Consider the following 20,159-nt stretch of genomic DNA (forward strand, 5'->3'; position numbering starts at 1 on the left):
GAGGACGGGGCTTGCAGCTCTCTGCAGAGTTACAGATCGTCTGTGCAGGCGGGGAGCCTCCTGCAGCTGTGCTGCACCTGTGGTCATAATAACGTTACTTTGCAAAAGTATTATACAAAAATAAAACTATTTTTTCTGCAAGAATTTCTGTAAGGATGTTTTTAATAGCTGTGAGCATATGGCATTTCAGGATGCTTGGTGTGTTTTGATAGGCCACAAGATGTCACTCTTGGCTCTTGAAATTGACTCCGCATCTTTTCTGTGAACCGTCAGTAAGGCTGCTGTCTTAATCTGTTAGCGTTGATTTAACCTTGAAATATACTTATTTGCTCCAAATCCAAAATTGCAGCAATTCCTCTCTTTCTCACAAAGAACTTGAATGTTGCTCATTCTTTTTTTTTGTTGTTCCTTGGAGAGCACGTGCATGTGTCTGAGCTGAGGAGGGGAATGTGGGCAGAGGGAGACAGAGAGAGAGAGAACCTTCAGCAGGTTCTACACCCAGCGTGGAGCCTGGTGCGGGGCTCAGTTTCACACCCCAGAGATCCTGACCTGAGCCAAAATCTGGAGTTGGATGCTTCGCTGACTGAGCCACCCCGGTGCCCCAGTACTGCTTATTCTAATTTGGAGGACCATTTCAATAGAGCAGCCTGTGTGTTTCTCAGAAAAGTAAAACTCCATGGTGTTTATTTCTAAAGTTTTTCCAAAAGCACCATTTAACAATTTTTAATAAGAGATTAAGGGGTGCTTGGCTGGCTCAGTCGGTAGAGCATGTGACTCTTGATCTCAGGTTTGTGAGTTTGAGCCCTGCTTTGGGGGTAGAGGTTTTTTTTTTTTTTTTTTTTTTTTTTTTTTTTTTTATAGATTAAGATTGTTTTTTCCATTATCCTTGATTTTTTGTTTACTTTCCTATCATGACTAGAAGAGAGAAGGTTGGCAGAGTAATAGGTTACAAAATAAGTTTTAAAAAATACTGTAATACTTGGTTTTTGAAAATGTAGTTCCATAGTTCTTAGTGTAATTCCTCCAGCTGTAACTCAAAGGTTTTCGTTGTACTTCCTGACTGTAAAGTGCTTATTAATTTTAGCTGGAGGAAAGCAGGAATGTTCAGAAGCAAATGAAGATTCTGCAGAAGAAACAAGCCCAAATTGTGAAAGAGAAAGTCCACTTGCAGAGTGAGCACAGCAAGGCTATCTTGGCAAGAAGCAAACTAGAGTCTCTTTGCCGGGAACTGCAGCGTCACAATAAGACATTAAAGGTTAGTTGGTTCAGTTTTCTGTTTTTCAGGAGGGACTGACACTGGCTTGGCTTATTTTATAATCACTGTGTACCTATTTGAAGTAAATCTTTTGTCTCTACATGGAGACAGATAGCAACCACTTTTCTACTATTTTGCTTGGCCTGATGCTTCTTAATGGACCTCATACCTGGCCGTGGGAAATCTAATTGAGATTGATTTTTAGACCACAGCTTACCTGCCTGGAGCCCTGGCTTAGGAAACTCAGAGTTGCCAGTTTTCTGCTGAGCAGTGAGGTAGTTCGTTACCACGTAGGAGAAGCTGACATGAATGCGAAGCTGAACAGAAACAGAGTTGAGGCAGGGACTGGATCTGGGGAGGGAAAACAGCCGCTGAGCTCCTGAGGAGCCGTTTACCAGCCGCATGGCCAGACCACTCTTGCCTACCGCCCGTACCCAGAGGCTAAGTACTTTTAGAATAGCACATAGCACTCGTTTTACAGCAGGGCAGTTTGCCTCTCTGATTGTCTACTCAGGAAAAGCTGTGTGCTTATCAAATGATCACCTTCTGGTCCCAGATAAAGGGAAGGGGAATCAGAGTTCAGAAGCAACACTTTAGGGTCACAATAAGTAAACCCCCGGAGCACCAGCAGCAGCTTTTATGAGTATCTTCTGTGTAAGTCTGTGCCATTAACAGGAGTTTTTTTGGATAATAAGGAAGAAAATATGCAGCAGGCACGAGAGGAGGAAGAAAGACGTAAAGAAGCCACCGCACACTTCCAGATCACTTTAAATGAAATCCAGGCGCAGCTGGAGCAGCATGACATACACAACGCCAAGCTCCGCCAGGAAAACATTGAGCTGGGAGAGAAGCTGAAGAAGCTCATTGAACAGTACGCCCTGAGGGAGGAGGTAAAGCCATTCTCCTGGTTCAGACAGCTTCTCCTGATCAATAGGGGTTTCTCCCCATTCACTGCCAGAGGAGAACTACCGTCACAGGATGTTTTAGAACTTTTATAGTTGCGTAGTGGAAGTTGGGTTTTTCTCAGGAAAACTTCAGCCACCACGAGAACAGGAGTCTTGGGGGTTGTCACTTAGATAATTGAGAAGACTCTGTGGCCGTGGGTAGGTGAGGCGGTTTCTTAGAGAAGCGTTAAGTACTCCTTGTCTTCCACCTGCTGCTACAAGATTGCATATTTAGCGTGCAGATTTTTCCCCTTATCTAGACTAATAAATATTTGGCCTTCAGATACGCTTTAACTCAGACATCTGTGATAACCTATACAGTCTACATTACCGTTGTATTATACCTGCGTTTTAGATTCTTTCTTTTAGTGGGGGTTCTATACTATTTGAGAGGAAAAATAGAACCTATTTCTAAACTCTCATACTCATTGAAGTAAAAAGCTTATTGGAAGGATCCATGCCTGCTGGTCTTGGTCACTGGTCTCCAACTAAGACTTTTTCAGGCTAGTCAGGAAATTCAGAGGTGTTAATTAAAAGCAAACAGGTGATGGTCTATTTTTTTGTTTGTTTTTTAAAAGCCTCCTCATTTTTACAGGCCAAATGGGCAGGATTAGAGGCATTAGGTTTATTTATTTATTTATTTATTTATTCAAAGAAAATGACATTAATTTATTTCTTTCACATGTTTATCTGCTAAAAGGTTTTTTTTCCCTTATTTTCAGTTAGCCAGCATAGAGCATATAATTAGTTTATGATGTAGCATTCAGTGATTTCATGAGTTGCGTATCGCATCCAGTGCCCATCACCACATGTGAGCAATCATCCTTAACGCCCATCCTCCCACCCCTGTCCCTTCTGGAACCCTCAGTTTGTTTCCTGAGTCTAGAGTCTTTCATGGTTCGTCTCCCTCTCAGATTTCTTCCATGCAGTTTTCCCTCCCTTCCCCTGTGGTCCTCTACGCTATTCCTTATCTTCTACATATGAGTGAAACCGTATGATAACTGTCTTTCTCTGCTTGACTTATTTCACTCAGCATAATCCCCTCCAGTTCCATCCATGTCGATGCAAATGGTAGGTATCCATCCTTTCTGTTGGCATCAGGCTTTTTATACAGTGCATCCCCTGCCTTTGAAGTTAGGGAAACATGCTTTTATGTGTGTTGTAACCCTACACAAGTAGATTAAAATAGCCGGTTAAAGGGAAAAAAAAGATTGGCCCCTCTGTGGGTTATGTATTCAGTTTTGAAGGCAAACTTTAGATCATACTAACTTAGAGTCTTACATTCAGCCCTTCAAAAAATACTTCTTTTTTTTTTTTTTTTTTTTTTTTTAAGATTTTATTTATTTATTTTACAGAGAGAGATCACAAGTAGGCAGAGAGGCAGGCAGAGAGGAGGAAGCAGGCTCCCTGCTGAGCAGAGAGCCCGATGCGGGACTCGATCCCAGGACCCTGAGATCATGACCTGAGCCGAAGGCAGTGGCTTAACCCACTGAGCCACCCAGGCGCCCCAAAAAATACTTCTTTTAAAAAGATTGTTTCTTTATTATTTGAGAGAGAGTGCGTGCGGGTGTGGGGGGAGGGGCAGAGGGAGAGAGAGAACCCCAAGCGGACTCCCTTCTGAGCACGGAGCCTAGGAGCCCAAAGTAGGGTTCCATCTCAGGACCCTGAGATCATGATCTGAGCCAAAATCACGAGTTGAACACTCAACTGACTGAGTCACCCAGTGCCCCTTAATCACTCTCTCTGCCTTCTCCCTTTTTAAAATGGAGAATTATAAACTTAAAAGTAGAGAATATGTCATCTTGTTTTAGCAGATGAAATCATAGTTTCAGCTTTATTCCCATCAGCTTACCCTGGGCTATTTTGATACAACTTCAAGGTGTTCTATTCCATTCCGTTCATATATATTTGAGGGTGTACCTCAAAAAGATAAGGATTCTTTTTTTAAGCACAACCATGCTATCGTTTTCACACATAACAAAATTAACAGTAATTACTTAATGTTAAATACTGAGTCATTGTTCAATTTTCTGTAGTTGTGTCTTCCCCCCATTTTTTTTTTTTTTTTAAGCTATTTGAATCAAGCTCTAAACGCAGTCCATCTGTTTCACTGATTGGTTTCAAGTCTGTAACATGAAGATTTCCAGGGGCGCCTGGGTGGCTCAGTTGTTAACCGTCTGCCCTGGGTTCGGGCCGGGATCCCAGGATCCTGGGATCGAGTCCCGCATCGGGCTCCCTGCTCAGTAGGAAGCCTGCTTCTCCCTCTCCTACTCCCCTTGCTTCTGTTCCCTCTCTTGGTATCTCTCTCTGTCAAGTAAATAAATAAAATCTTTAAAAAAAAAAAAAGATTTCCTCTTCACTCTTTTTTTTTTCCTTTGAGTGTTTATTGAAGGAACTTTTTTGCCCTAGAGAATAAATTTTATATTAGATTATAAAGGCCTCAGTTTTCTTAAAATTGTTCTTTTGGTTTTTAATATGACAGTCTGACTGACACATGATAGATGTAGAAAACTTGAAAACTGTGTACATTTAAGCACATTACATGTGAGTCTTATTTTGAGTGTTATCAGATGGTCTCCGGTCAGGAAGAGTTACTCTGCACATCTGAGAAGGGGTGTTCTGATGACTGTATTGTATGTAAATAACTACTTACCAATTTTGTTTGGAAATCGTAATGACATTTTATGCAATGTCTAGTATGTGCTGGGCACCAGGCACCTTACACAGCAGAACCACCACATTGGCTTTTAGAGCTTGCAGCAAATGTGGTTATCTCTGCTTGGAGGAGGGAAGCGAGAGTCAGCAAGGGGAAAATCTACCCCAGGCCACGCACCAGCCAGGACTTGACCTGGGGCCGCTTCAGTTGTCACCGCGTGCTGCCTCCGGCTGAGAAATTTGGGAAACGTAGAGGGGGGAGAAATACCCAGGAGGTAATGTGTCTGATATGTGGGTTTAACAGTTTGATCTCCTTATCCATCTTTTTCTTGATACGTTTTTGAGCCTCATTTTCATTGTAGGGCAGGAGTAGGAAGTACAAGTGTGTGGTTAATGAGGCTCCTTGACAGTCCACCTCCGAAAGGGAGGGGGTCCAGGGTAGCAGCTGGAAGGCTCCTTTCCTGCAAGTGCAAACCCAGGAGGGCTTGCAAGGTGATGTAAAGCTCACTCTTCTATAAACTCATGGACCCAGTGTCCTCAGCTATGGTGCTATTAGCAGGAAAAGCAGGGTAAGAATAAACAAGGTATTGTAACTTGTGTTGTTTCCTCATCATTGTGTTTCTTTTTCATTAAGTGATGTAAGAAATTTTACTTCTCCCATAGCATATTGATAAAGTGTTCAAACATAAGGAATTACAACAACAGCTTGTGGATGCCAAGCTTCAGCAGACGACACAGCTAATAAAAGAAGCTGATGAAAAACATCAAAGAGAGAGAGAGTTTGTAAGTTTTCTTTCTTAAAAAAAGAAATTTATTGTCAAAATTGTAACCAAAGCCATTCAGAATACTTATTCTACGTTAATAGAGCACCTGGGTCATGCTAATTGGTTTTTTGTTCTAGACTGAGAAAGCCATGTGTGTGTTAGAAAGTATTTGGCTATTTATTTCTGTTTAACTTTTTTTTTTTTTTTATACAGAAGACACATGGGAGAGATTAGACCAAATTAGTGGAAAGATCTGCACTCATTTGACTTTTTCATGCTTACAGTTATTTCACTTTGGTAATGGTCACCAGGTTTAAGAATTATACCAGTATTCAGCACATTAAATGTGGCGGTTCAGTTTAATATTGAGCTTACCAAACACTGGTGCTCCTATATACCCTGATACTTTGATCTCAAACAAGTGACTTGAAACTAGGAAACCTATTTTGTCTATTTACTCTGGTATAAATTTTATGATAAAATTTTAACAGAATTCTCTATACCTAATCACTCAGCTTCGTTCCCAGAGTGTATGTTCAGACTATATTGCCTGTCAGTAATTGTGAATGCAGTGGAATTCTCATTGGGTATGTATATTTAACAAATGCAAATTCAACTTTATGTGCTTAGCGTGCCCCCGCCCCCAAATAAAGATGAGAAATGATTATGGCAATGAGGACTGTTAATCCAGCTTTCAGTCAAGTAGCACAGGCCTTGAGGCAAGCCTGGTATGAAGGCTCTGTGAGTGGCCCTCATGATGTGAACTTACCACGTCGAGTGTGGGTCTAGGCTTAAGAGAGACCTGTTTTTCATACAGCACCATCTTCTGTGAGAATTAATAATGCTTTCCTGTGTATAATTGAAGAAACCGTTCTTTCCAAAGTGAGGGTATAAATTTCATATATTCACACACACATATGTACATTGCACATATATACTTTATAGTTGGTTTAATGACTTTTTAGGGCTTATTTGGCCTACATGTGACTTTTTACTTCAGGGGCTGAATTTCAACAGTTACTTACTATAATGCAGTTTCACCGTATAACTTTTTCTTAAAAACTTAAGTATATAAATTAAAGCTCTCATCCACTTCTCCTCTGCTTTTTAAGAAGTGATCAGAAACTGGTCTCTGATTTCATTGCTTTGCTCTATACTCCTTCACTCTGCCTCATCCTGACTGTCAAGAGTAAAGTGGATTTCTGAGTCGTTGAGATACTCTCAAGATTCCTAGTCCTGTTTTCTGCTAATACCAAACTTCTCATTATTTTCACCTGAAACATAACAGTTTAACCCTGAGTTTTGCAAACCTATTATTCGGCCTCCAGGGTACTCTTTCTAAGCAGTAAAAGAGTGTTCCAACATTCCTGAATGTTACCAAGTAGAACAGATTGGAGAGGTAATGAACAATTGATGTAACTGAATATTTTATCTATAGGCTTGTAGTTCTTGCTAAAATAATGAGTGGAAGGATTAAGCCTAACTCTCTTTCTCTGGTCATTTGACATTAGAATCATATTTGTAATTACTATTAGTAATAGTATGTTTCTGTTTTCTAGTTATTAAAAGAAGCAACAGAATCGAGGCACAAATATGAACAAATGAAACAGCAAGAAGTACAACTAAAACAGCAGGTAACTTGACAGCAGGGGATAGTAGCATTTGTTTAAAAAAAAAAAAAAAAATCTATGGTTCATTTGATATATACCTTGAATCTTCTCTAAGGTGCTTGTGCTTGTTCCCAGCCAGAACTGAGAGTAGATCACATGTCCCTCTTGGAATTTTCCTCTTCATTTAGGGTCACCAGCTCCTCCTGATTTGCCCAGGCCTTCCGTGGTCTTAGCACTCAGAGTCCTGTGTCCCAGGAAGCACTTAGGTCTCAGGCAGACTGGGACAGTTGGTGATGCTGTCTGCAGCGTCCCCTTTCCAATACTCCAGGTGTTTCCTCCCTTTCTCAGTCTGCTTCCATGTGGGTCTGCTAATTTTCAACTAAAGAAGAACCGAGGAGTCTGCAGATTGGCACTCTTTTGTATTAAGTTGAATTCTATGAAATTGCTGATACTTCTTTGACCTACAGAAATGGCAGTTTCATATAGTTGAACCTAAAATCTTCAGAATTTTGTGCTGTGAACACATAACCCATTTTAAAAATTGCCTATTAACCACTCTCAGAGCCATGGGAGATGGTAATTTTGATGGGGGCCATCCCTACTTTTTCTTCTCTTTAAAGTATATGACACGCTATTGTTAAGTATAGTCACCATGCTGTACATTAGATCCTCCAAACGCATTCATCTTCTAACTGAAAATTTGTACCCTTTGACCATTATCTTTGGATGTCCCCTTCCCATCAGCCCCTGACAACCACCACTCCACTTTCTATTTCTAGGAGTTTGGCTTTTTCAGATTCCATATATAAGTGAGATCATACAGTGTCTTTCCTCTGGCCTATTTCACCTAGCATAATGCCCTAAAGGTCCATCCATATTAATACAAATGGAAAGATTTCTTTCTTTTTTTTTTCTTTAAGATTTTATTTATTTATTTGACATAGAGATCACAAGTAGGCAGAGAGAGAGGGGGGAAGCAGGCTCCCCGCTGAGCGGAGAGCCTGATGCAGGGCTCAATCCCAGGACCCTAAGATCATGACCTGAGCTGAAGGCAGAGACTTAACCCACTGAGCCACCCAGGCGCCCCTCTTTTTTTTTTTTTTTTAAATGACTGAGTAATATTGCATTATGTATTTATATCACATTTTCTTTATCCATTCATCTGTTAGTAGGCACTTAGGCTGTTTCCATATCTTGGCTATTTTGAATAATGCTGCAGTGAATATAGGAGTGCATATGTATCACTTCTAGATAGTGATCTCATCATCTTCAGGGATATACCCAAAAGTAGGATTCCTAGATCACATGCTAGTTCTGTTATTAATTTTGAGAAACCTCCATATTGGTTTTCACAGTAACTGCTGATTTACCTGCCCACCAACAGTGCCCAGTATTTCCCTTTTCTCTACACCCTTGCCAACATTTGTCACCTCTTGTCTTTTTGATAATAGCCATCCTAACAGGTGAGATGACATCTCATTGTGGTTTTGATTTGCCTGTCCCTGAGTAGTAGTGGTGTTGAGCACCTTTTCATGTTCCTGTTGGCCATTTGTAGGTCTTTGGAAAAATGCCAGTTCAGGTCTTCTGTCCATTTTTAAATTGGATTATATTTGTTCTTTTGCTCTTGAATTGTGTGAATTCCTTATATATGTTGTATATTAACCCCTTACCAGGTATATGGTTTCCAGGTATTTTTACCCATTCCATAGTTGCCTTTTCATTTTGTTGTTTCTTTTGATGTACAGAAGCTTTTTAGTTCAGTGTAGTCCCTCTTGTTGATTTTTGCTTGCGTTGCTTGTGCCTTTTGGTACCATGACCAAAATTTCCAAGACTGCTTTCAAGGAATGTTTTTTTATTTGATATACAGAGAGAGATCACAAGTAGGCAGAGCAGCAGGCAGAGAGAGAGAGAGGGAAGCAGGCTCCCCGCTGAGCAGAGCGCCTGATGCGGGGCTCGATCCCAGGACCCTGAGATTATGACCTGAGCCAAAGGCAGGCTTAACTCACTGAGCCACCCAGGTGCCCCTCAAGGAATTTTTTACCTGTGTTTTCTTCCAGGAGTTTTTATGGTTTCAGGTCTTATGTTTAAGTCTTTAATTTTTGTGAATAGTGGTAAGAGAGGGGTCCAGTTTTCCCAACACCATTTATTGAAGAGACTGTCCTTTCCCCATTGAGTATTCTTGGCTTCTTTGTCAAGTATTGGTTGACCATAGTGTATGGGTTTATTTCTGGGCTCTCAACTCTTTTCCTTTGTGTCTCTGATTTTATGCTGGTAGCATACTGTTTTGATTGCTTTAGCTTTGTAATATAGTTGGAAGTCAGGGAGCATGGTGCCTCCATCCAGTTTTGTTCTTTCTCAAGATTACTTTGGCTGTTCCAGCTCTTTGGTGGTTCTATTCAAAGTTTAGGTTTGGTTTTTTCTATCTCTGTAAAAATACCATTGGGGTTTTGGTAGGGATTAAATATAGATGGCTTTGGGTAGTGCGGACATTTTAATAATACTAACTTCTGATCCTTGAACACAGATATCTTTCCACTTTGTGTTCAAGTTTTTCATCAGTGTCTTAGTTCTCAGTGAGTAGATCATTTATATCCTTGGTTAAATTTATTTCTAAGTATTTTATTGATTTTGATGCTATTGTAAATTTAGATTTTTAAAAAAAATTTCTTTTTCAGATATTTTGTTGTTAGTGTATAGAAATGCAACTGATTTCTGTATGTTGGTTTCACATTCTGAAACTTTACTGAGTTTAACAGGTTTTTGGTGGAGTCTTCAGGATTTCCTGTATGTAAGATCATTTTGTCAGCAAACACAGTTTTACTTTTTCCTTTTTGATTTGGATGCCTTTTATTTTTTCTTGCCTAATTGCTCTGGCTAGGAATTCTAGTAGAAGGAAAGCTTTTAAACCTTTAATGGTTGAGTACCATATTAGCTGTGAGTCTGTCATGTATGGCCTTTATGACATTGAAGTATATTCCTTCTGTCCCCAACTTGTTGAGTGTTTATATCATGAATGGATGTTGTATTTTGTCAGATGCTTTTTCTGTACCCGTTGAGATGATCATGATTTTTCTCCTTTATTTTATCAATGTGGAATGTCACATTTATTGATTTGTGTATGTTGAACCATCCTTGCATCATCACAGGGATGAATTCCATTTGGTCATGGTCTGTGATCTTTTTAACGTGCTATTGAATTTGGTTTGCTAGTATTTAATTGAGAATTTTTGCGGCTATATTTATCAGGGATGTTGGCCTACAGTTTTTTAATGGTATCCTTATCTGGCTTTAATATCAGGGTAAAGGCTGACCTTATATAAAATGAATTGGGGAGTGTCCCTTCTCTTCAGTATCTTTTTTTTTTTTTGGGAAGACTTTAGGAAGAATTGACATTCATTCATCTTTAAATTTTTTTTTTTTTTTTTAAAGATTTTATTTATTTATTTGACAGACAGAGATCACAAGTAGGCAGAGAGGCAGGCAGAGAGAGAGAGAGAGAGAGAGAGAAGCAGGCTTCCTGCGGAGCAGAGAGCCCGATGTGGGGCTCGATCCCAGGACCCTGAGATCATGACCCGAGCCGAAGGCAGCAGCCCAAACCACTGAGCCACCCAGGCGCCCCCATCTTTAAATGTTTGGTGGAGTTCACCCATGAGACCATCTGGGCCTAGGCTTTTCTTTGTTGCTTCCCTGTTTTTCAGTCCAAACCCCTTGTTTGTCCTAATGTAGTCTTTCACTGTGTTTGTCTAATGTGTAGTAAGGGTAGCAGATACTGCCTCCTCACTCAAAGGAAAGGTACAGAAAATACTTCTGATGCCTTTATGGACAGGTGAAATTAAGCGTTTACCTATAGTCTACCCTTTTCCAAGTAACTGGATTACATTCTGTTGAGAAAAGTGTTTATTTTAAAAGTTTCTTAGACAGGGCGCCTGGGTGGCTCAGTGGGTTGGGCTGCTGCCTTTGGCTTGGGTCATGATCTCAGGGTCCTGGGATCGAGCCCCGCATCGGGCTCTCTGCTCAGTGGGGAGCCTGCTTCCTCCTCCCCCCCCCTCTCTCTCTGCCTGCCTCTCTGCCTACTGTGATCTCTCTCTGTCAAATAAATAAAATCTTTAAAAAAAAAAAAAGTTTCTTATACAACACATTTATATTTAATGTTGTAAGGTCCCTAAATTAGTTCTAAAATGCACTTGATACATTGAGACTGGTCTGAATTTTTTTTTTTTAAGATTTAATTTATTTATTTAATAGAGACACAGCCAGAGAGGGAACGCAAGAAGTAGGCTTCCCGCTGAGCAGTGAGCCTGATGCGGGTCTCGATCCCAGGATCATGATCCGAGCCAAAGGAGACACTTAACGACTGAGCCACCCAGGTGCCCTGAGACTGGTCTGAATCTTTAAGAGCACCTCTTTTGAATGCTGTTTTGTCTTTGGGCATGTTTTATGATGAGGTGATGCTCATTTCCTGTAGCCTAACTTTGAAAATTCAAGTTTTTTTAACTTGCCACTGTAACCTAGGATTGTGCTAGATTGCTTCCAGGAAATTTGAACCCCTTATTAGCTCTGAGTTGTCCATATAAATGGAGAAGAGTATTGATGTGGAAAAGGCATATAGTCTATTTGTAGATGGCTTTGGAAGATGGACTTAAATGTGGGGGTCATTGCTAATTCTCCAGGGCAAAGCACCAGAGGACCCTTCTATGAAGCGCCCAGGCAGCTCGGATTATGTTAGATTGTTACCATTGAAACTTCTGTTGTCAGTGCTATGTGTCACCCTGGGTCGTGTTTTTTGATCATTAGTTTGGTTCCTTTGCTGTCATGTCTTACTTTTCCTAGTCTAAATGTGGCTGTCCTTGCCAAGTGTTGGTCTCATTCTATGCTCTTACCATGTCAGTGTCCAGCATTTGTTGAAGAGAGCGTTGGATTGGTGTTGGTTGACCCGTTGTTCTGTGATGCAGGCATGGAAGTCTCAGTGTCACGGTAGTTGCCACTTACTAACTTCCCAGTATGGGCCAGTTTTGAGCTCTTAGATGGAACAGTCTACCTGGATATTCCATCTTCGAGGAAAACAGCTATGAACATGCATTTAAAACTTTTGATATTCTATAACACACCAGGAATAATATTGTGGTTATCACAATTTCCAGTATTTGAAGTGTACTTTAGAGCCATGGCCCCCAGTACCCAAATCGGTCCAAATTGAATGTCCAAACAATCCATCACACTGAATTCTCCCACCTGCGCTCCCCCCAAGCCAGTGCTTCAACTTCTGTTTTGTTTTCCTGCCTGTGTTAAGGAGAGAGATATCCTTGATACCAAGCTAAGAACTGTGCAGGTGGTGTTCTAAAAGAATGCTCTTTTTCCCATGGACAATTTCTCAAATGTAAGGAGAGGTAATTGGTGGATTGGAGCTAGTAGATATTTGTACATTTTATTTAAAAAAAATTTGTATTTATTTATTTGACAGAGATAACAAATAGGCAGAGCAGCAGGCAGAGAGAGAGAGTGGGAGAAGCAAGCTCTCTGCTGAGCAGAGAGCTGGACACAGGATCCCAGGACCCTGGGACCATGACCAGAGCTGAAGGCAGCCGCTTAACCGACTGAGCCACCCAGGCACCCCTGTTTGTACATTTTAAACATTTTACATCTAAAGATGTTTAAGTCCACAAAATTTCCTCAGTTTCAGGGGATTCGGTGGGTTATAGAATTTCAGCTGTCTCTGGTAGCCGAGGCTGGGTTTGCGTTCCTCTTTCTGTCACTTGTATCAGATAACTAATGTGTAACCATAGTATGTCCTTTTAGAAAGTCTTTAGGAATTGCTTTAAATTGTTTACCTGGAACTCAGAATATTTCATTACTTTTTTCTGTAGCTTTCTCTTTATATGGATAAGTTTGAAGAATTCCAGACTACGATGGCAAAAAGCAATGAATTGTTTACAACCTTCCGGCAGGAAATGGAAAAGGTACTTGCATATTTTTAGTAGAATATTACCTAAAAGGGAATTTATATAAGAAGCTGTTTTAAGCACGAACACGACCTGGATGAGTTGCTGTTGTTATGGTACAGTCTTCATTTCTTCTCTGACCCTCCAGTGGCATCCCATTTGGTCATTTTGCTCTTGGTGTGCCCCATGTAGCTAGTGGTCTCTGTCCTTAAATACCAGCTTTATTAAAGTGAATTCCTGTATTAAATACAACTTGTTGTTACACTATAAGTGGTTTCTTTTTTGTTGTGTCTTTTGTTTTATTCACTCAGTTGCACCCCGCCCCTCCTTCCCAAAGCTCTGTGTTTTTGGAGATTATTTGAAGATATCCAAGCCTGGAATAGTAATTACACCTTCTGGTTGGTTGATTTCATACATACACACACACATACACATTTGTGTATATTTATATTTATGTATTTTTATTTACATGTAATATAAATGTCAGTGTTTCCATCTTTTTTTTTTTTTTTCCTAAAGTAATCTCCACACCTTACATGGGGCTCAAACTCACAAACCTGAGATCAAGAGTTGCACGCTCCACGGACTGAGCCAGCCAGGTGCCCCAGTGTTTCTACCTTTAGTTTTTTTGGTTTTTTTTTTTTTAAACTATTCTCCAACTAAATTTTTTTTTTTAAAGATTTTATTTACTTGACAGATCACAAGTAGGCACAAGCAGGCAGAGAGGAGGAAGTGGGCTCCCTGCTGAGCAGAGAGCCTGATGCAGGGGCTCGATCCTGAGACCCTGAGACCTTGAGATCATGACCTGAGCCGAAGGCAGAGGCTTAACCCACTGAGCCACACACAGGCGCCCCTTCCGCTAAATTCTTTCTCCTTCAACCAAACGCATTCTTTATTTGGCTTCTTTTTAAATTTTCTTGTCTACATTAAGGAAAGCAATATCCTTGATAACCAAGCTGAGAACCAGAGTATATCCATCCATCCATCCTTATTCTATGTGGCATATTCCCCTTAAAATGGGACTTTATGAAGTGGTGGTGGGTTGGGTAGAAGTACAGCATTGCCTGGCACTTCCTAAGCATCCAGTAGATGTTCGTCGTGAGTATCACTAGGTCTTACGTAGTGGCTGGGAGAGTGGGCTCTGGGTCGTGTCCCAGCCGCGTCCTATAATGTGTGGCTGGGGACAAGCTGTTGAACCTTTCAGGGTCTTCTGTATAGATAACAAGCAATTACCTCCATAAAGTGGAGTATTTCAGACAGTGCTTAGCCGTGTTAAGTGCTCAAATTACCACCTTCCGGTATTTTTGGACCCAGGCGTCGGAGAGTGCGGGCAGTGGTGCTTTAGCGCGGCCCGCCGGTCCTTCCAGCCGAGGGTCCCCGCACACAGCGAGCGCCCTGTTAAGGCTGAACAGATTAAGACAGGCTCTGGGGGCCGCTGTCCTTGCTACTTGCAGCTTAGAGATCGCGGTCGGTCAATAATCGACCCAGATCTTCGCTCTTCCCGTGGCCTCTGTCCCACCCTGCCTTGTGTTACGGTTTTGTGGCAGGGCGCTGGCTCTGTCGGATCCTCGTTTCCCCTGATGGCACCGGGCTCGCTGCCCCGCGTGGGGTCGGAGCGGGGGCGCAGTCAGCAGTGCGCGGAGGAATCTTGAAAAGGGGGCTCGGGGCCAGGCAGAGAGGGCGGTCTCACTGTGAATTTCTGAAAACTGGGTTCTTACAGGTTTAAGAATGTTCCGCTTATTTGGGGGCTCATTTTCTCTTCAGCGAAACCTGACGTCAGTCTTGCAGAGTTGGGAGGATGCCCAAAGCTAAGGATAAAATGACCCTTTTTTTTTTTCTTGGTCGCTAGAATGTTCCTGAAGTGACACTGCCTGTAGTTTTGAAACGGATGTGGTCTTGGATGTTGTGGTAGATCATCCGTTCTGAATCTTCGCAGGGAGCTTGGACACCCCTGTCCTTCCAAGAACCAGACAGATTAGTGAATAGAAGACCCCAACTTGGACATGTTTGCGTCCAACCCGGGGAGGGGTCTCTCCTGGTCAACCCCAGGCAGAATGAAAGGCGCGCCCCGGCCCAGGTCCGAGTGGCCAGTGTGCGCGGTCGGACCGCTTCCTCCGCGGGCCGCGGCCTCTGGAGCGGGGAGCGGGGAGCAGGTTCCGTGTCCCGCGCTGCGACAGCCCCTCCTTCGCTTCCCGCCGCGGCCCCTGTGGGTGCTGCCGGGGGCCGCGCGGCCGCCCACCCACAGGCGCCGCGGTCCCTGCGGTCCCTGCGCGAGGCGGGTGCAGTGAGGGGGCGGGGGGAGCCTCGCGGCTCTCTGGTGGGACAGGTGGAGAGATGGAACTTAGAATTTACATTTGCAACTGTGTTGATTGACAGATGACAAAGAAAATTAAAAAACTGGAAAAAGAAACAATAATATGGCGTACCAAATGGGAAAACAATAACAAAGCGCTTCTGCAAATGGCTGAGGAGGTGAGGTGGTTTCCCACGACTCAGGTGTGTTCGTCGTCACGAGGACGGAGCTGCCGCCCCACGCAGGGCAGGGCCGCGCGGGGACAGCACTGCCAGAGTGGAGGGCTCTGCGCGGAGCCGGGGCGCGGACGGCGGGGCGGGGGCGGCCGTAGAGCGGCGGGCTGTCGCGGGCCTGCAGCTTGTGAACTCCGGGGTGGCAGGGGTCTATGCGGTCTGATCGCCGAGTTCTGGGGCCGGTTTGCAGGAATCGGGTGGGGCTGACGTCGCCGCCGCGGGGCCCAGCTCCGGCGATGCCGAGACCGGCCCCGCTGCCTGCCTTCCTGCTTGGACGGGCTTCGGAAAAGGCGGCAGAGGAGGGTTTTTGCCGGCCGAAGTGTGTCGTGTGCACACACGCAATTTCCCGGCTTGAATCTCGTTCTCACCTAAATGGTAGAACAAGAGAAATCTATGTGGAAAAGAATCCTTTTCTGTGTTTAATCAGGCCCTTAAGTTTCTGATCTTTAGCTTTGTGATGAGTATCTTGAAATTTCCTTAGTAAATATTCCTTAGATCAATAGAAAATGCTTTTAAAAGTGCATGTCGGTTATTCCTCTGGCCCCCGGGACGGCGGGGAACCGGTCAGTACCAGCTGGTGCGCGGAGACGGGCCGAGCAGCAGCGTCCGCGCAGGTGCGGGGGAGGAGACCGAACGCGGCCGAGCCGTGATTGAACAAGTGGTTTCTAGTGCGGCTCAGGTTCATTTGTTTGCGTCCCGTGAACGGACTCGAGTTCAGCGAGGTTACGTAAGCCCTCTTTTTCCCTTCCAGAAAACTGTCCGTGATAAAGAGTACAAGGCCTTCCAGATCAAACTGGACCGGTTAGAGAAGCTGTGCCGGGCGCTCCAAACGGAGCGGAACGAGCTCAACGAGAGGGTGGAGGTCTTGAAGGAGCAGGTCTCCGGGAGAGCTGCGGGCGAGGATCTAGCGCTGCCCGCCACGCAGCCCTGCCCTGGCCCGGAGGCCCCCAAGGAGCTGAACACTGCTTCTAGAAGCGCCCCGGGGGGCCCCCTGGACGCCGCCCCCAGGCCTGCGAAGGAGAAACCAGCCAGGTCTGCAGGTGCCGCGCCGGGCATCGAGTCCGTGGACTGAAAGGAAGTATGATCACTGTATCGAGAGCTCTATTTTGTGTATAACTTTCTGTTAGTAGTAACTATTGGTTTTGTGGTGAAAATTTTCTTACTTTTTCTACCATATCTGTATTTTCTTAGAACTACTGGACTTACGTGGTACAGGAGGCTGCTTAGCAGTTTTGAATAGTTTTCCTCTATACATTTTCCTCAGCCGTGTTGCACATCTGCCTCATTTCCCTTCAATGGAATGCATGTGACCATCACCTTGTCCTATTTTCCCTGTTCCTTGGACAGAATTACTCAAATTTCACTCAAGATAGGGCCGATCACCACAAGGGAACTTTGTTCTGATAATGGTTCCCTGATGTGAACACAATATTGATTCAAACATCCCGCCCCTCCATTAATACAACTAAAAAAAAAAAAAAAAAAATCAAGATGATTTAGTTTTATCTAATAGCCCACTTTAATGCCAAGTAAAAATAAACTAGGGTTGGGTCAGAAATAAGCATAGCATCTTTGATTCAAATTAGCTTTTTGATAATATTTATATCAAATTGACATGGCTGCAAGTCTCAAATACTCCGTTTTGGCAGATGTACATAAAGGTGTCACTTTTACAGTAGTAGATATAGACAAATCATTGGACAAACAAAACAGGCTTAATGTTTGTGACTAAGAACAATCCTACTGCTTTGGTTTCAGGTTAGGACTAGAATCCATGTTTGAGCTTGGACCACCTAGATGTTCACTCTGGAGTATGGCGGCTTGTTTGCTTCCAGTTCGGGATTTGGGTACCCATCCTCCCCTTCCCGCAGAAGGCAGCCATTGGTAGTTGTCATTTTAAGACAATGAGGGTTAAGTTCATGTCTAGCTTTCATCAAGCAGAAGGCCCTCCGCTACCCTGCTGCCCTTCTAGCTACTTGAAATTGGGTGTTCAACCGTTTGCGAATCCGCCAGCGAAGTTCTCCAGATATTTTAAAAGGTAATTTGAATTGTGGATCATGCTGAAATGGGTTTTATTTATAAAACAGAAAGACTGGAACCCACACTTTTAACTTAACTGTGGGAAGACTTGGTAGAGAGTTTTTAGTAGTCAAGATCGATGATGCTTTTGGTCTGGTTCTCACCCCTTTTCTTAATTACTGTCTTGTAAGAAAAGAGCCAGTAGTAGGATCAAGGTCTCTATACTCGGACTGGGGGAACTTTCCATATGAAGCACGTTACTTCTCAATTAGTTTTCTTTGTTCTTAAGGATGTTGAATATGGCTGAGATATGCAAAAAAGTCAGGTTATACCATGCAAGCTTGAACTTTATCCGTGATAAAATTTGCATTGAAATAATTTATGAAATAGGCTCTACTAGAATTGATATTACCACATTCCACAGAGCAAAACTATCAAACTGACACTGAAATTGCTCAGTGGACTGAATCAAAGTCCACTCTGTCCAGTTAAAAGGGTTTTCTCTTTAAAAGTGTCTTTGTAAAGTCCTGTCATAATCATGGTCTAAAGTGGGTTGAATGAATTGAAAGTTATCTCCTAGAAGCTTCCGCCGCCATTGGTCACAGGAATCAAGGGGCCAGAGAGTGGAGGGAAAGAAAACCAGAGCCGGTTTTCTCACGACGGTCAAAAATGAGTCGGAAGCTAAAAACAAATATCCCCTCCTCCGACGGCCTCGTATAAATACTCCTTTCTGCTACTAGATGAAATGTTGGACTCCTTTCCCCTAGAGGAATGAAGGTATTTATCAGAAATATAACCTACTTTACAATTAGTACTAATGATCCCATTTCACAAGAACTCCGCTGGATGTACAGCTCTTACTGCTGAAGCCATTCGTGTAGCCCACCACGTTTCTTTGTGGTGCTTGTCCTATGTGGAAGATGTCATTCTTGGGACGTGTTGCCTATTCTCAAGGGCTTTCTAAAGCGATGTGATTAACAGTCCTTGGCCTGCTGCTTTCGGCTTTGACTATGTATCTGTAGCTAGATGCGATCATGGTATTTAAAGGTCGACTCTGTCGGGGACGCATGAGGGGTCCTTGCGCAATCCTTCCCCCATCACCCTGTGAATACGAACAGGCCCCTCTGCAGACCCCCTCCTAAAGCGATCACCTCGCCAGCCCAGTGTTGTGGCTTTGTAGCACGCCTTGTGTCCACCGTGTTCTAGAACACTGTCCTGCTGTTCGGCTGGTCCAGAAAAGGTTTAAATGTCACATTCACTTCAGCTGCATCTGTCGCATCGTCATGGGATCTTGCTGTGTGTTACTTGTAGTGGCCATAGACTCCGAGGAGCAGAGAATACTTGGGTCTTGGATCATGGACCATTTCACCCTCAGACTTGTTAGGAGTACATTTCTTGGTCTTGAGACCAGTGTTTTTTAGTTATGTATGCAACTGCCTTTATTACACCTGGTTATCACAATCCAATTCTCAGGTGTTGCAGAAAAATCTACCTCTTTCAGACTGTAGATGGAAATAACTGTGAAAAACAAAAGATGCAGAGATCTTCTAGTTTGTGCTAAACACACGGCTTTATTTTTACAGCCCACGTCTTTCATGAGGATACGAATTGTTCAGAGGCAGTCTTGTTTTGCTTTTCAAAGACATTTTGTAGAGATTTTTCACTAATGTGAATCTGATTTTATCTACGCGATTCTGTATAGATTAAGTAAATATGTATGATAAATTTGACGGCATCTGTGTCTCCTTCCGTTGCCCATGTGACCTCACCTGTCGAGCCACTGCAAGGACTGCCGCACACGGTTGGGTTCTCAGGCCTTAGCAAGGACGGAGCACCAGCTCACCCCTGGGACTGGGTGGCAGAGGACTCCTTTTATGTAGCCAGACCTCTGTGCATACTTTTTTGGGTATTTTTTGCACCTTTGGGGGCGGGGGGAAGACCCTAAAAAAAATCCTATAGTTTAGCTGTTGTCAAACTGTTTAAAAAAAAAAAAGGATGGGGCGCCTGGGTGGCTCCGCTGGTTGGACGACTGCCTTCGGCTCAGGTCATGGTCCCGGAGTCCCAGGATCGAGTCCCGCATCAGGCTCCCAGCTCCACGGGGAGTCTGCTTCTCCCCCTGACCTTCTCCTCGCTCATGCTCTCTCACTGCCTCTCTCTCAAATAAATAAATTAAAAAAAAAAAAAAAAAAAGGAAAAAAGCCAACCCTGCATTTCCACAAGTCTTAGCTGCTCCTCGCACATTTCAGGGTGCACCTACTTAAATAGCAAGAGGATTCGGTACATTATAGAGGCATATAGGGAACGATTTTATTTGAAGATGAGCCAAAAGTATTTAAGCACATTAACTTAAAAGTTGGCTGGCCCCTCTTATATTTGACTGTAATTATTTTAGACTTAATGGGCTACAAGGTCGTCATTGTCGATTTTTGATCTGTTAAAATTAAAAA

General features: G+C 43.1%; 1 protein-coding gene across 2 annotated transcripts in view; it reads left to right on the forward strand.

Moving 5' to 3' along the window:
* Nucleotides 1-19,442, forward strand: part of TXLNG (taxilin gamma) — a 70,096-nt gene extending 50,654 nt beyond the window's left edge. For both annotated transcript variants that reach the window (XM_059158646.1, XM_059158647.1), the window contains 7 exons: nucleotides 1,085-1,255; nucleotides 1,951-2,145; nucleotides 5,518-5,637; nucleotides 7,178-7,252; nucleotides 13,093-13,185; nucleotides 15,544-15,639; nucleotides 16,445-19,442. In XM_059158646.1, the coding sequence (XP_059014629.1) occupies nucleotides 1,085-1,255; nucleotides 1,951-2,145; nucleotides 5,518-5,637; nucleotides 7,178-7,252; nucleotides 13,093-13,185; nucleotides 15,544-15,639; nucleotides 16,445-16,765 (1,071 nt within the window). In that variant the 3' untranslated portion in view covers nucleotides 16,766-19,442. The remainder of the gene's footprint in view (nucleotides 1-1,084; nucleotides 1,256-1,950; nucleotides 2,146-5,517; nucleotides 5,638-7,177; nucleotides 7,253-13,092; nucleotides 13,186-15,543; nucleotides 15,640-16,444) is intronic.
* Nucleotides 19,443-20,159: the final 717 nt, after the last annotated feature.

This window comes from Mustela lutreola, chromosome X, assembly GCF_030435805.1.
Source record: "Mustela lutreola isolate mMusLut2 chromosome X, mMusLut2.pri, whole genome shotgun sequence".
NCBI lineage: Eukaryota > Metazoa > Chordata > Mammalia > Carnivora > Mustelidae > Mustela > Mustela lutreola.